Source organism: Solanum tuberosum, unplaced genomic scaffold, assembly GCF_000226075.1.
Source record: "Solanum tuberosum cultivar DM 1-3 516 R44 unplaced genomic scaffold, SolTub_3.0 scf00201, whole genome shotgun sequence".
Lineage (NCBI taxonomy): Eukaryota > Viridiplantae > Streptophyta > Magnoliopsida > Solanales > Solanaceae > Solanum > Solanum tuberosum.
In genome coordinates this window covers 1,045,670-1,060,756 of record NW_006239126.1, presented here as the reverse complement: position 1 = coordinate 1,060,756, position 15,087 = coordinate 1,045,670, and the positions used below count along the sequence as shown (strand labels likewise).

The 15,087-nt window shown below is 34.2% G+C and overlaps 3 protein-coding genes across 4 annotated transcripts; all 3 read right to left on the bottom strand.

The window, feature by feature from the left end:
• Positions 1-290: 290 nt before the first annotated feature.
• LOC102586309 (FAM10 family protein At4g22670) lies at positions 291-5,062 on the bottom strand. Of its 2 annotated transcripts, none has more exons than XM_006355442.2 (11): positions 4,791-5,062; positions 4,565-4,616; positions 3,687-3,851; positions 3,509-3,596; positions 3,331-3,411; positions 3,159-3,223; positions 2,524-2,664; positions 2,242-2,358; positions 1,862-2,158; positions 1,598-1,655; positions 291-622 (listed from the first exon to the last, which is right to left on the bottom strand). In XM_006355442.2, the coding sequence occupies exons 1-11, from the start codon at positions 4,898-4,900 to the stop codon at positions 525-527; spliced, it is 1,272 nt and encodes a 423-aa protein (XP_006355504.1). In that variant the 5' UTR covers positions 4,901-5,062; the 3' UTR covers positions 291-524. The 2 variants fall into 2 exon arrangements, with proteins under 2 accessions (XP_006355504.1, XP_006355505.1); XM_006355443.2 differs by having other exon boundaries at positions 3,687-3,848.
• Positions 5,063-6,762: 1,700 nt separating this feature from the next.
• Positions 6,763-10,002, bottom strand: LOC102585969 (non-specific lipid-transfer protein 4.1). Its single transcript, XM_006355441.1, has 3 exons — positions 9,576-10,002; positions 9,252-9,296; positions 6,763-7,089 (listed from the first exon to the last, which is right to left on the bottom strand). The coding sequence occupies exons 1-3, from the start codon at positions 9,883-9,885 to the stop codon at positions 6,989-6,991; spliced, it is 456 nt and encodes a 151-aa protein (XP_006355503.1). The 5' UTR covers positions 9,886-10,002; the 3' UTR covers positions 6,763-6,988.
• Positions 10,003-12,768: 2,766 nt separating this feature from the next.
• On the bottom strand, positions 12,769-13,403 carry LOC102593162 (lipid transfer-like protein VAS). The gene is made up of 2 exons (XM_006355461.2): positions 13,018-13,403; positions 12,769-12,859 (listed from the first exon to the last, which is right to left on the bottom strand). The coding sequence occupies exons 1-2, from the start codon at positions 13,316-13,318 to the stop codon at positions 12,801-12,803; spliced, it is 360 nt and encodes a 119-aa protein (XP_006355523.1). The 5' UTR covers positions 13,319-13,403; the 3' UTR covers positions 12,769-12,800.
• Between the last annotated feature and the right edge of the window lie 1,684 nt (positions 13,404-15,087).

Genomic DNA, 15,087 nt, shown 5'->3' with positions numbered 1-15,087 from the left:
CTTATAACTCAGACCATAAACAGTCCCTTTAATCGTATATATGCTTCCCTCCTCAGTTGATAACCATGCTTTCTGAGTACCACTCCAAAGAGCAACCCTAATCCACAATAAATTGGAGGAAGAAAAATTCATGCGCCTAGTTTTTCATGGCACCATCTCTACTACAGCGCTCACCGATATATCTACCCCAATATTTGGCTACTCGGCCGCTACTTGAAATAAATTTCATATCCAAAGCTGATCATCACATCAGCAATCACTGAACAACAAATGATTAGACAGCTAAAAGATAGAAATAGAAGGCAGTTTTTGTATAGCATAACACCATTCACCAGTAGGGAAAATAGTTGATACATATAACTTAACAATAACAAATCTATAAAAAAGAAGACAGCTAGTTTGAACCTAAACTTGGATTAGACACAATCTTGGGGAATGACTTTATACTCGATAAAAACCAAGCTTACGATAAGTAACATGTTCTCTATCAAACTCTAGAAATTCCTACTGAATCCCAAAAGCTCTCAATTATTTCCAGCAAATTTGCCCATCATTTTCGCAATAATAGGAGCAATCTTAGGATTTCCTTGATGCTTGGCCAAATTAGCTGGGTTCTTCATCACTGCAAAATACCAGGCCACATTCAGTAAGAGAAAACAAAACAGCTAGTATCTCTCAAAACATCTATAGTATGTTCAACATTAAGTCTACAAGGATGCGATTTTCCAAATCACTGAAAGTTACTATAGGCAATTGATCAGCAATAATGTTCTAATTTTGCTAGACACAGTATATATTATCCTAACTATACTAGCTCAACTGTTAATCTTCTTCTGCTTTACTCAGAAAAAGGTAACTCGTGGAAAAACTACTTAACATGACTATCTCCTCTTTCAAAAGCTTAATGAGAAAATAAACAAGCAAAGAGATGGGGAGAATATGTTTACATACTCCTAGCCAAATTTATTTTGTTTGTCTGTAATTAATACGCATACTTGACCATCTGTTGTTGCTAACTAATTAGATTTCCATATAGGAGATACAGAACAATCAAGCAGCCTGTGGACGTTTTACTTCTCTTTTGTTTTTTCCTTTTGATATGGACCTCACAGGTACTATCAAGGGGCATATATGTACTTAGGTAACACAGTGAAGAAAAAATTTATTGGAGGTGCTCAATTTTTAACTAGAACAAAAAGGCGATGTTTCTAATAGACTTCCACTGATTGGACTGGTAGCTAATAAGATGGTGATAGCATCAATTTCCTTTACCATGTTTATACTGTGTTGATACTTACATATGGTGTTTAACCATCAGACACCTAACGAGCATGATAAGGAGATGTTCCAAAATAGTCAAATCTTCCAATATATAAAGCATATATATTTGTTATTCAACTCAAAATGAAATTGATATGTTACAAAGCTATGTGAACTTTAGAGCATATAGTAGGAAATATATGTGATAATTGATCATCTTCAAGTGAAACAGCTGGATCACTAGTCAAGAAATGAAATGCCTTAATTATCTAAGCAAAACCATGTGAGAGATAACTAGAATAGACAGGCTAAGAGGTAAGGAGAAAAAGGAAAGTACCATCTTGCAGTGCAGCCATGACATCTGGATCCTTGAATGCCGCCATTAATTCAGGGTCCTGCTCCAGCCAAACATAAAGGAAATTTTAGTCTCTTTGCCATGGACAAACAGTGACTTAAAAGAATCATATTCTACAAAAACTACACAAGATTTTTCATTTTAAAAAAAATAATAATCTTCACCTAAGATAATACCTTTGTTCAAACATTTATACTAAGACCATAATTTGTTTCAAAATAAACATACAAAAGTAGATTTACTTACATTCAGTATTTTGCTGTAGTCCATGTTACCGGGCATTCCTCCGGGTGTGGCCCCAGGCATACCCCCAGGCATGCCTCCGGGCATTCCTCCAGGTGCAGACCCGGGCATTCCCCCTGGAAAGCCTCCGGGCATGCCACCTGGAAAGCCTCCAGGCATGCCACCAGGAAAACCTCCGGGCATGCCACCAGGAAAACCAGGCATGCCACCAGGAAAGCCTCCGGGCATGCCACCAGGGAAGCCACCAGCTCTCCTACTTGATGATGATTCTTCTTGCTTCTTGGCCTTTTCATAAGCAGCCTGAGATGTAAGGCATAACCAAATATTAACATGCAGAAAAGGTGCCACATGAGCATAAAACCAAACAAGTAACTAAGGGTTACCTGAGCTTCAGCCTTTCTTCGTTGTCTCTCATGCTCAATTTTTCTATCTTCTCGTTCTTTGCGCAACCTATCATATTTCCTGCGGTGTTCTTCAATTTTATGTGCATTTGGCTCAACCTGTGACAGAAAACACATAATCACTTGCAATAGTGACAATTGCCCCTTGAACAAGATAACAGGGGGCCTAATAGTACCGCCACAATTTTTTTATGCAAAGAGAAGGCCACCCAGCACTACAGCTTAATCAGATAAATGCTATGAGATTATATCACAGGAAGCAACCTTCTTAAGCACAGCACTTATTTCCTCATCATAGTCCAGCTTCGAAGCCACGTGAAGATCCTTAGCAGCTGCCTCCCATTGTCCCAGCATGGCTCTGGCAATGCCACGAGATTTGTAACCTTTAGCAGAATCTGGGTTTATCTGCAAGAACAGCCAAGTGCCCATGATATATTGAACACGAAATTGATCCAATTTTTCTTTTTCCATTGTGATGCAGGACAAAAGAAAACTGCTTTCCTAAAATAATGTTGTCTACTTTTTCAAATTGTCACCTATATTTATACATTGTTTGACATAAGCATTCAATCGGGGGTTAAAACAAGAAGGATTTCTATCTGGGAAGACTACAATGTATTCAACCACATGACCAAAAAATGGATTAACTTGGGAGCATGCAAATCTAATGCCTACATGACTCCATGTCTGTCTCAAGAATGGAAGAAATTATTCAGGGTATTTTCCATATAAAGCCCGCAAGAAATATTACTCAGTCAATGACATTCTTTTATTATTATTTTTGGATAAAGCCACCCACTGCAATTGTTGAGAGAACTTATCAAAAAATACTTGTATAATTAGAAATGTAAACAGAACAGAGCCAAATTCAGGTAAGCAAATCTGAGAGCGAGATCAACCTCCAATGCTGCAGTTGCATCTCGTATGGCAGCATTTGGCTTCTTCATCTTGATATAAACAGTAGCTGTGTAAGACGAGCAAAAAACGGTGATTCGTTGAATGCAAATGAATACTCAAATTACAAAAAATCAACATCAATAAATTCACTTTGAAAGCAGGTGGTAAATGTACCTCTAGTAGCATACATAATTGCGGATGTAGGATTGAGGAGAACTGCCTTTGTAAGATGCTCAATTGCATCTTCTAGCTTACCTGATGAACACAAACAACAAAAGTAAGAGAGATGATGCCACTGGTTTTGCGGACATGCAGACAGGCATGCCGACATATAGACATTGAACAAAATCACCTTCAGAAATTGCTTCCATGGCCTGAGCTTTGGACTCCTGAGAAGCATCACGGCTTTCTTCAGTAACCTCCACGGAAGGGTCTCCCATCTAGAAAAAACAGATTTGAAATGTTAAAAATAAACATGAACCTTTAAATCCAAAACAGAAAGAAAATGTTAAATCAGTCAGGTGGCAAACCTTCTGTGGCTCATCATTGTCAGGCTCCACGGTGTCACTCTCATCAAGCTCAATATCGGATTCAATTATCTCAGGCTCCTCCTCTTCTTCAACTGTCTCTTTCGTACTAGCATCATTCTCAACATCATCCATTTCGTCATCACTCGCATCCACCGCATGAGACTTCTGCATAGAAAACGTTAGATCAATAGGACAATATAAAATCCAGGGAGAGGCTACATTTTCCGATTACCCCATATTTAATGAGAAACCACGGACCATACTAATGCAGTAACTAAAGAAACCATATAAAGTGGAAACATGTAGGTATCTAAGAAAATCACAATCAAATCAGTTCAACCCCATTTTACTACCAAGGATTTTTCCATACCTAGGGCTCAAACCCGAGGAGGTTGGGCTTTGGATTGATCCAAAAACGACTTTTTTGTGTAACCTAGTGTATATTCATAGAAGTTATTAAATAGAGCTCCTTAATCTTTTACCTAGACGATTTTAATTACTCTTAACTCTATTCCAAATCACAAGAGTAGCCGTTAGACATTACTAAGAGACATTATTTTATTAATAATAAACTTCTGGTTAAGGGAGGATAACCAGAAACAATAATATTAAGATTCCCTATTTGTGATTGTACAGGTTACTTTACTCATCAGAAACAATAATATTAAGATTTCACAGAACAATAATATTTATTTAGTTTTTTATAACCGTGGTGTCCGAACCAACTTGCGCACTTCTGACTAATTCCACGAGATACAAGACACCTCCCTCCAGAAACAAGTACAAGGTAACTAGTCGGGAACCTCATTATTCTCAACCCACATCATTGACCATTACGCCACACTATAAGTAAGAAGATAATGAAGCAAGGAAAATACCTCTTTGTAATCGCCGGTGTCGTAAGCAGCCGGAGGAAGTTTAGCACCGAGACTGTAAAACAAAAAATCAAACAAATAAATAAATCGACATAAAGTTCGCTCATCCAAAACTACAGTAACTGAAAGCAAAGTAGCGATCCATCATCCATTCATATGTTCATAATAACGTAAGATTAGGGGAAAAAATCAAAATCTACTATTCTCAAATGGAATTAAACATACTTACTTCTCAATGTAGTCACGGAAAAATGAAAGAGAAGGATCGGCGAGAATGGAAGGATTGGATTTGCACTGTTCGACGAATTGCTTCAGTTGATTCAACTTCATCGGGTCCATAGCTTTTTCCGATTACCTTCAAATACGATTACTACAGATTCAAAATCTTCGAAATTGCAGAAACCGTAAACCCTAGCTTTCGGTAGTGAGGCGAGGAAAATGGAAGGGGACTAGAGCTGACTAGGTTCTTCTAGTAGCTTCTATTACTGGATAAACTCTTTGTTCCGTTTTATTTGCTTTGTTATTTTCATCTAAGTGGTTTTTTTGGAAAATTACATCTAGGTTAAAATAATAGCTAAAGTACTTCAATTTTTAAAATTTCATAAGTAAATAAATTATCAAATGTGTACATTTTTATTTGAACAAACAACAACTATTTATTAAAGTAAAGTTGTTCACTTTTTCTATTTAAAATATCACGATCATGCAGGTAGGAAGCATGTTTTAATAAATAGTTAGTGATTAGTACGTAACCAACTTGCACACCTGATAATTCAAATATGAAACTCAAAAAACAAAAATATTTTTAAGCATGTTTTTAAATTTTTGCCCTTCACTTTTAACTTTTACAGTAGTCTAAAAATAATACTCCCATAAAGAAGTTTTGAAAGACTTCTTGGAAATTTGTTCAATACTTATTAGTAGAGCTGTCAAAAAGGGTTGGCCCAGCCCCACTCGGTCCAAGCCTCGCGGGCCAAGGAATTTGAAGGGCTAGGACGGGCCAGCCCTTCATTTGGTAGGCCCTGAAAATGCTCAACCCAACCCAACCATAGAAGGGTCGAGGGCTAGGGCGGGCTAGCCCTTCTGTTTTTCTTTTTTAATTTTTTTTTTTCAAACTTATAATTCGATAACATCAAGAAAATGAGAAGATTTTCAAATCAAACATGACAAACAATGATGTTGTTTCAATAACACTAGCAAAAATCTAGTGTAATTAGCATGTATCTCGCATACCAGATAAGCGAGTGAGATAAGAGAGTGACAAACAAGATGGGAGGGAGGCGAGGGCACAAGATTTGTATATGTATCCTAGATACATGCGAATCTACTTGGACAGAGTGTATCTAAAACAAATTAACCTAATTTGAGTCCATATATTTCGAGATACATGTATCCAGTACGAAAATTCATAATATTACAACATAACCTGTATTCAAATAATTAGATTATATACCAATGGGATTATTGTAAATTACTCTTAAATAAAAAGTTTTGGCCCATGGGCCGACCCCGGCCCATCCCCGATCAAGCCTCAAGGGCTAAGGGCTTATATGGGCCGGGCTTATAAGCTTTAATTTTAAATGGGCTTGAAAAATCATATTCAACCCTAATAACGAGTAGGGTTGGGCCAGCCCCATGGGCTAAGCCCATTCTACTTATTAGATTAAAAAAATGAAAAAGAAATAATATCTTTTTATTTCTTTAAAAATCATTTTTTTAAAATGCCAAAAAAATCACTTTAAAGGGAGTCAGTGTTATAAAACAGAGTTTAATATAGAAGAATTATTTAACTATCTAGAATTTATGACAGGAAGAAAAAGTATATCGAGTTCTAGTAAGCAGATTTCTCAACAAAAATATAGAAAAGCTTTTGAGTTATGCCGAACTAGTAGCTAGAACTTTAGTTTCTCCCCCACACGAGTTAAAACAAGATGCATATGAAGCTTTCAAAGAGTAATAGCTCATGATGTTAAAGCTTTCTATGGTACATTTTGTGTTGCGTGTTCTTGCTTTCTAATGACAAGAATAATATGACTAGAGAAGGAAAAAGGCCCTTTCTAATACAATAACGTGCTACATTTCACTTAATATACCCCATGAATGATGAGAGGGAGTTGCTCGGATGGTAAACACCCCTCACTTCCAACTCAAAAGTTGAGAGTTCGAGTTACCTAGGGAGAAAAAGAATGGAAGCTCTTGGGTAGGGAGGAAAAAATACCCCATAAATACATCAAGAACATGCAAACACAAAGTATGCACTACAACTCATACATCAATTTAGTTCATCTCGACAGATAATACAATGGGAAACTTCACAGAATAAAAGTGATCAAGTCTTGGAGTGCAATCTGTCAATTCCCTAAATAAATACTGAAACAAAGAAATTCATCAACATTTCCTCAATACTTGAAGGACATACTCGGTGAACTAAGCAAGCACGAAAGAAGCAAAGAGCACGAGAAAGCTTGACATTCCAGTCCATGCAACCGTGCTCACTCCGTTTTTATCTTTTGAAGCTGGGGTGGTGACTGTAAAGTTTCATCAAGAGAAAAATATTGTTAGCAAGAATGCAATGCAAATTAAACATGAATCAATATGTAAGCCAAACAAAATTAACATAATCTTGAATCTACATTTTACTGGGAGATAAATTCAAAAAGAGGAAGAGATGGATGCATATGATTTAGACAGATGTTTCCGTTCTCCATTTGGCTAATCCTCATGTCCAGGTCAATGACTAAAATGTCTAAAGTCCTAAACAAGATACTCCCACACATAAGTAGTAAAATTATGATCATTAGTCGAGTAGCATAACAAATATGCCACATTCCACTCCAAACTGCCACAAAATCTCAGAGTACCTGGGGCACATAACATTAAACGAGGTAAAATATTACTCGGCAGAAGTTGCAATAATAAATATTGTCATCCTCTATCTCCATTCTTCTTTTCTTTGCCAGCGTTGTAAAAACCTTCAATCGGCATGACTCAAGAGGAGGAAAACAGAAGAAAAGTGAACTTACTCTAGAAAGACAAAGCGATCAGGGGTAAGGGCATAAAAAAGACTTTAAAAACTTATTACATAGCTAAGCAACATCCAAGAGAAACTGCTCTGTATAATTCCAATGGCTTATTGGATAAGAAAGAACAAGATTCTTAATATTGAGAAGAATGTCTCTCTTAATAATTACATGAAGTCGGAACATTTTCATTTCCACCATGAATGACTTTTTCAACTTTTTCTCTTGATTCCTCAAATTAAGCTTAACAAAGTAGGTCAATTTTTTTGGCTGAAGATCTAAGATTGATTGAACACCATAAAATTGATTGAACCCCACTAAGAAATAAGAATCAGGCCAAACACTTCAACTTAAGTCCTCACTGGAAACAATTAATGATCGTGTCTGGGGAAAATGTAAAGTATTTTGCAACCTTAGAGAAACTTGATTAAAACAGGAAGAACGGGAAATTTGATTTCTCACCTGATGTTATTCAATATTTTTATTTTTGTTTATCCCACTAATCGTCGAAGGTGCAAACAAAGATAGACACTGCTAAAAAGGTTTATATGTCTGACACCAAATTAATTTGACATCTAAGGAAATTTCATCACAACACAGAATGAACAAAACATGTAGAGTGCATCCATAAGTCCAACATAAATATTCTTGTTGGACCACAAATTTATAGTATATCGCAATCTACTCAATTTCTTGTTTTGAAAAAGGAACACAATATATGTTTTGTCTCATTTCAAAGATCGTATACGACAAGTTACTCGGTGAAAACTTATTTAATAGTTTGAAAAGGTCAAGGAATATAGCTATGTTATCAAATTTCTGAATTATTGAACAAGGACAGCGTTAGCAAGTCAACCTTTGAATTTTTGTGCTATAATTTAAATTTAACAAAGGCTGTCCTATAACGCCATAAAAGCAGGTGTGGAACTAGAAATCCGGATACAACGTCAACAACAATATACCCAGTATAGTTCCTCAAGCTAGAAGCCCGAATATGCATTCTAAAATTCTAACCTATTAAGTTGAAATCTTGGCTTTGCCTAGGCTAAAATCTGGAAGAAACTTAATTAATAAAGTTGAAATCTTAGCTTCGGCTAATGCTAAAAGCAAAAATAAACTAAACCTATAAAGTTGTAACCTTGGCTTCACCCAATACTAGAAGCAGATGTTTTCCACCGCGAATCAATGGGAAATTTGCGTTTTAAAACATAATTTTTCCACCATTTCCCACCGAACCAGCTTACTGGGAAAACAAATGGTGGGAAACAGATTCTGACTGAAATACTGGAAAGCTTTCGTGTGAAAATACTATTATTTTTTCTTTTCAAACTGATTCAATCAAAATATCTGTGACAATAACCCCTCAACATTTTTTCTTCCAAAATTATCCTTTAAGTACCAGTAGTCAAACATTTTTTCAAAGCATAATTAATAAGTATAATTAATAAAACAAACACTACTAAAGGAGCAAAGTTGAATAAGGCCAAGCAAAAATGAATGGAACTAGAAACACCTATGGATCACGATTCAGTAAAATTCAAAGGAGCAAGGTTCAACAATTAATAAAAAACCAAATCAAATTGATGCATACTCCGAAATTGTTCATCAATTGACTACCATTAACTCAGTGTTAACAAAGTTGAAACAACGAGCAATTCAATCTCAGTTACCTGGTGGCGTTTTCTCAGAAGGAGAACTTGAACTTGGAGCAGCCGCTGTAGACAAAAAAAAATAAAAAAATAATCAAATTAATGCGAAAATCGATCATGACAGTTACATGTTAAAACAGAAATAATTTACGCCCCAATTAGTCATCGAACAAAATTACTTACCATTCCCAGATTAGAGATAAACAGAGAATCAAAAATGAAAAATATCATATTTGAAGTATAATTTTTACTTCGATCCATGTAAAAACATAGTTATCAACTCCAAATGCAAAAAATTGAGCCTCAATTCAGATCCCCATTTCAAAATCTGGGGTTAAATCCTACCTTTACAAGCGGTAACATCGCCAGGGATATTACAGTACTTAGGAAGTCCAATAGCTTGAGTAACGTTAATACCGAGAGAAATCAACAAAGCGGGATTTTCGTAAAGATTGCAGAGACATTGAAGATCTTTGGTGACGGCTTCTCTTAGTGGGTCACAGCAAGAAGCCGGTGGTTTGGTTGAGTTAAGGAAAGATGCACAGGGGACAAGTTTAGAAGCACACGACGGCGTTTGTGCCTCTGTGGTGGTTGCCGACAGTAGCGCCGCCATGATAGCCACCGTGATCAGCCAGGAGAGTTTGGAGGAGAGCATTTTTCTCTGTATGATTTTTCACTTTTGCACAGAAAAGGTGTTCACTACTTTTTTCCCTTTAGATGAGTGAGGAGTTTTCTTGTTGGAATTAATTGCTCACATTCATAGAAATGCACATGCACGGTCTATCGTCTACCATTTCATGTTAATTGATTATATTAGTAAACTTTTTTTACTTAATTTAAAAACAGTTAAAGTAAATTATTAATATAAGTTTTTTTTTTTATCTAAAATAGTTGGTTAAATTTCTTTTGTTAAAATTTTAATAATCAGATGAATTTAAAATATAAATTGTTAGTATGAGGTATGACTTATATATTTTACTAAGTTTTTAATATCTAATTTTACTCTATAAATTTAAAAATTCTATAAAAACTTCATTAGTAAGGAGAAGGTTAATAGCTACTATATCCCAATATTATTATTCTATTATTTATTATAAGAAGAAAAGAACGTGGCCTAAAAAAAATAAACAAAAGTGCGCTACACGATCATAATCGAATATAAAAGTAATAATCATGATTTGAGAAATAAAAGATGGTTTAATTAGATATTAAACATAACTGCTCGACACGATCATGATCAAATGATTGATTTTCCTTGCTGGCTAAAGTTCAAATATTTTTTACTCAATTTGCTTCTCTCGTTTTTACATTGAAAATAACTTTTTATTTCACGTGAATTATGATATGCCCCAATATCATGTATCATCCAACTCAAAGATATCGTGTTTTAAAAAAATTATATAACGTATAAAATAGAAATGTATTTGTCACTCTTATTCTACTTTTAACTCTAAACCCTTAAATAATTAATTACAAACTTAATTCTGATGGTTATGTGTCAAGAATAAAGATAGATTGTAGATGGACAGAGACTAAAGAAACTTAATCAAATTTTTTTATTACTTGGAATGACAGCTGTCATCCATTGACAAAACTCCACTCATTAATTACGATCATACTCCCTTAATCACTTTATTCTCTTTTGGCCTTTTGGAGTTGTTTAGAAAAAAATAGTAAAAGTTTTCAGATTTGTTCCACTATCAACTATAATTAATTTTGTGAATTAAAAACACCATTGGTTCAATCTATATTATAAATATATGGGCAGATCTATGTATAATAGAGGAGTTCCCGGGCATTCGAATGTTTTGATTGAATTTATATATATATATAAAAGGAGGTGCATAAATATATGGGCAGATCTATGTATAATAGAGGAATGCCCGGGAATTCATGTTTTGATTGAATATATATATATATAAAAGGAGGTGCATAAATATGAATTTCGGCACCTTAAAAGACAATGAAAGTTCAAATCCTTATGGCTGAATTTTTTTTAAAACTATTTCTTATCATGTGGACATTTTTTGTAGTGAATTTATTGTTAAAAAGAATTATGGATAAGAAGAATAAAATTCTAAACCTTCTGACTAAGATCTTGACTAAACCAACTATACAAGTTCAAATTTCATGTAGAAGTTTGCTAATAAATGGAGTATTAAGTATATAGTCTTTCTTGACGTCAATATTATACTACATATGTTACTTTTAAAGTAACGTATGACACCTACAATTCTCATATCCTTTTGGATATGCATTTTTTCTAAACTCCAGAGGAATTCATAGTCACAATCCTTTGAATATGTATAGTGTTGGATTTTAAGCATTTTAATCTTATTTTAAAGTGCATAATTCTACAATGAGAAATGTCAAATGTCTAATATACGTTTGTAGCATATGATGTGCAACATTTGAGTTGTCCTTGATGGCATTATATGCCCCATTACTCACATGAGTTAATGGTAGAATGTGGCTATAATTTCCTCTAACTCTTGTAACCTCTCATGGTCATTAATTTCGTGTATCTCATGTAACATCTAATACATTTATCTATCATATTACTACCCCTCATTCTACCTATTGATTGTATGGAAGACTTCTTCACCTATAAATAGTGGTGTTTCTTCCTTTGAGAAACATATGTCAAGAACGATGAGAAGGATGAAATAATATTATAGTGTACCTATTATTCTACCTCATTATGGTTGTAACTTATGTAACTTTTGGGCTATTCATTTACCCAATTTACTATTCCATTATCTTCCTATTCATTGTAAGGAAGAATTCCTCACTATAAATAGTGTGGTCTTACTTTGTGTTTGGGATATGAGATAGTGTTAGCCAAATATGCGTACTAAGTAGTATTGTATTGTGTTTATTGAGATTAGTGTAGTGAAAGAGAGAGTTGAGACATAGAAAAATATTTCAAGTCTTCAATTATATTTATTTATACTATATACAAAAGAGAGTAATTATACATTGAAGGAAGTGTTTTTGTTGTGGAGTTTTGTACTCTTCAACTAATCCGGAGTTGCTTGAGTTGAACAACATTGTTAGACTGTTGTATCCTAGAGGGGACAAGTCAAGAGTGTTACTGCTGGATCAGTGTAGAATATGCCGCAGTGGACTTTAATCTTCTTAAAGAGAGCGAAATATCCACACCTTAGCCTAAAGATTTATTTAGTCATTTTTGTCATTTTATTTTTAACGGTAATATTTTGTATTTGTGATATATTACACCATCATATAGGATGAACAAGCCTAGTCACTATCCTTCGAATATGCATGGGATGAACACGCCTAGTCACTCTCCTACGAAGATGCATGGAATAAACTTGTTCATATGTAATGACTCAAAAATCACATAAAAATGTAAATTGCACTAGATAAGTTTGATGCGACGAAGAAGACATTGACATTTGGCAACATGAATCATCCCTGACCTCCCCGAACTTAGTGGTTCAATATCAACAATATACTCAATATTTTCTCACAGAATGGATATGAGGAGAAGAGAGTGTACGCAGACAGGACTTGATCTGAGGTAACAAAGTTGAAACAATGAGCAATTCAATCACATTTACCTGGTGACGTTCCTTTAGAAGGAGAAGGAGAACTTGGACCACCAGCTGCAAGAAGTAATCGAAATTGATAAATATCAGATTTGAAGTAGAGATTTTGCTTTGATCAAAGTAAAAACAGAGTAATCAACTCCAGATCCAAAAATTGAGCCTCAATTCAAATCCCAATTTCAGAAAAAATCGAAATCCGGGGGGTTAAATCGTACCTTTACAAGTGTTAACATCGCCAGGAATGTTACAGTTTTTGAGAAGTGCAATAACTTGAGTAATATTAATACCGAGAGAAGGCAATAAAGTGGGATTTTCGAAAAGTTTGCAGATACATTGAAGATCTTCGGTCACGGCTTCTCTTAGTGGGTCACAACAAGAAGCCGATGGTTTGGACGTTGAGTTGAGGAAAGGTTCACAGGGGATTAGTTTAGAAGCACACGACGTCGTTTGGGCATCCGTGATGGTTGCCGACAGTAGCGCCGCCGTGATCGCCACCGTGATCAGCCACGAGAACATTTTTCTCTGTTTGATTTTACAATTTGCACGGAAAAGGTGTAATGCTACTTTTTTTTTCTACAGAAATTCTGCATTTCTATCTGTCCAATATAAATATTAAACAAAACTATGCGCTACACGATCCTGGATTGAATATGAAAAAAATAATTACAAATTGAGAAATAAAAGATTATTTAATTAGAAATTAAACAAAACTGCTTTGCACGATTATGATCAAATAATTGCTTTTCCTTGCTGGCAAGAGTCCAAAGATGGTAAATTTATATAATTTGGTATAAACACATGATAACAGCAAGTGTTTACCCAAATATATATTTTCTTAATTAGTTTATATAACAATACTTTTCTTTCTAATGCGCTCCAAAAGAAATGACACACTTATCATTTTATATGTTAAAAAAATATAAAAAAATTACCCATATGCACATCTTGTTTTATAATAATCTTTAAAATTTTCTATCATTTAAATTTTTTTCAAAAACCTCCACTCGGATGCATCACTTTCCTCTCGCTGATATCCTATCCCTCTTGGACATATCCCTCTCCTCTCGGATACAAATGTCTATTGATGTATCAGAAAGTTCAGTGATGTATCTGGAAGTCCAGTGATGTATCCATAAATCCAGTAATGTATCCGAAATACATATTTTTTAAGACACTTTTTTTTTTTTGGCAGTTAAAAACATTTTTCATTACCAAAATGAAGTTGTCCAGAGTTCAACAGTTGTAGTGGCATAGCAACCATACAACTAGCAATCTAACCACTTTTGCATCATTTCTCTACAAACCAGAGAATTACTATGACTAGAAACTAGGAAAATAATTTGGAAAACCTCTTGTACTATTTTCCTTGTAAAATATATTTTTTAAGACACTTTTGATTTGGAAAAGAGTAGGAAAATAATGTAATTAACTCTTAACACTATGAGATACATGTAAATTATACTTTAAAAAATACACTTCTAAATTTAGAGATAATTAGTTATATATTTTTCATTAAAGAGTAAATTTTAGGTTTAGCAAACATAAAAATCATATATGTATGCTAAAACTATAGTTTGTACAATTGCGCTCCATAACAAACTTTATGTAAGTTTGCTATGGCTATTAATATGTATATTTCGGTATACATATACAAAAGAATCAATTGTATAATTTGTGTTTGTATAACGCGAGAAAGAGAGAAAGACAAAAGAAAACTGGGCAGGGGAAAATATGTATTTGTATAATTATAAGTATATGAGACGAAAATATATGTATTTGTATTTGTATATACAATTTTCTCTTGCTTTATACAAACACAAATTATACATAATTTGTGTTTGTATAAAGTGAGAGAGGCGAGTGAGAGTGGCGAGCGAGATTCTCTGGGGAGAGAGGCGAACGAAAAGATATGTATATATACAGTTTTCTCTCACTTTATACAAACACAAACACATTTTATACATTTGTGTTTGTATAAAAGTGAGAGAGGCGAGGGAGAGACCGCCAGCGAGAAAATGAGAGTGGCGAGCGAGAATTTCAGGGAGAGTGGCGAATGACAATAATTTGCTACGGGTTACAATTAAATCAAAACTGTGGTTATAACATTTAATTTGAATTAATAGTTTGCTATTTTATACAATTTTTCCTTCATTTTATAGTCGACAAAAAACTTTTATAACCACATAAATAATTAAATTCAGTACTTATTTAAATTATATCAAGAATCTACTATATATCTTTTTTGGTTTAATTTATTTGTTCTATTTTAACGTGATATAATTTAT

Excerpts from the sequence above, each read along its gene's own strand:
- LOC102593162 (XM_006355461.2), bottom strand. The coding sequence starts at position 13,318 with ATGTTCTCGTGGCTGATCACGGTGGCGATCACGGCGGCGCTACTGTCG. Across the intron at positions 12,860-13,017 it reads CGATGTTAACACTTGTAAAG|CTGGTGGTCCAAGTTCTCCT; the intron begins GTACGATTTAAC and ends TACTTCTTGCAG.
- LOC102586309 (XM_006355442.2), bottom strand. The coding sequence starts at position 4,900 with ATGGACCCGATGAAGTTGAATCAACTGAAGCAATTCGTCGAACAGTGC. Across the intron at positions 2,665-3,158 it reads ATGCAACTGCAGCATTGGAG|ATAAACCCAGATTCTGCTAA; the intron begins GTTGATCTCGCT and ends CTGTTCTTGCAG. Across the intron at positions 2,159-2,241 it reads GAAGAAAGGCTGAAGCTCAG|GCTGCTTATGAAAAGGCCAA; the intron begins GTAACCCTTAGT and ends CTTACATCTCAG.
- LOC102585969 (XM_006355441.1), bottom strand. The coding sequence starts at position 9,885 with ATGCTCTCCTCCAAACTCTCCTGGCTGATCACGGTGGCTATCATGGCG. Across the intron at positions 9,297-9,575 it reads CGATGTTACCGCTTGTAAAG|CGGCTGCTCCAAGTTCAAGT; the intron begins GTAGGATTTAAC and ends TTTTGTCTACAG. Across the intron at positions 7,090-9,251 it reads TTCTGAGAAAACGCCACCAG|TCACCACCCCAGCTTCAAAA; the intron begins GTAACTGAGATT and ends GAAACTTTACAG.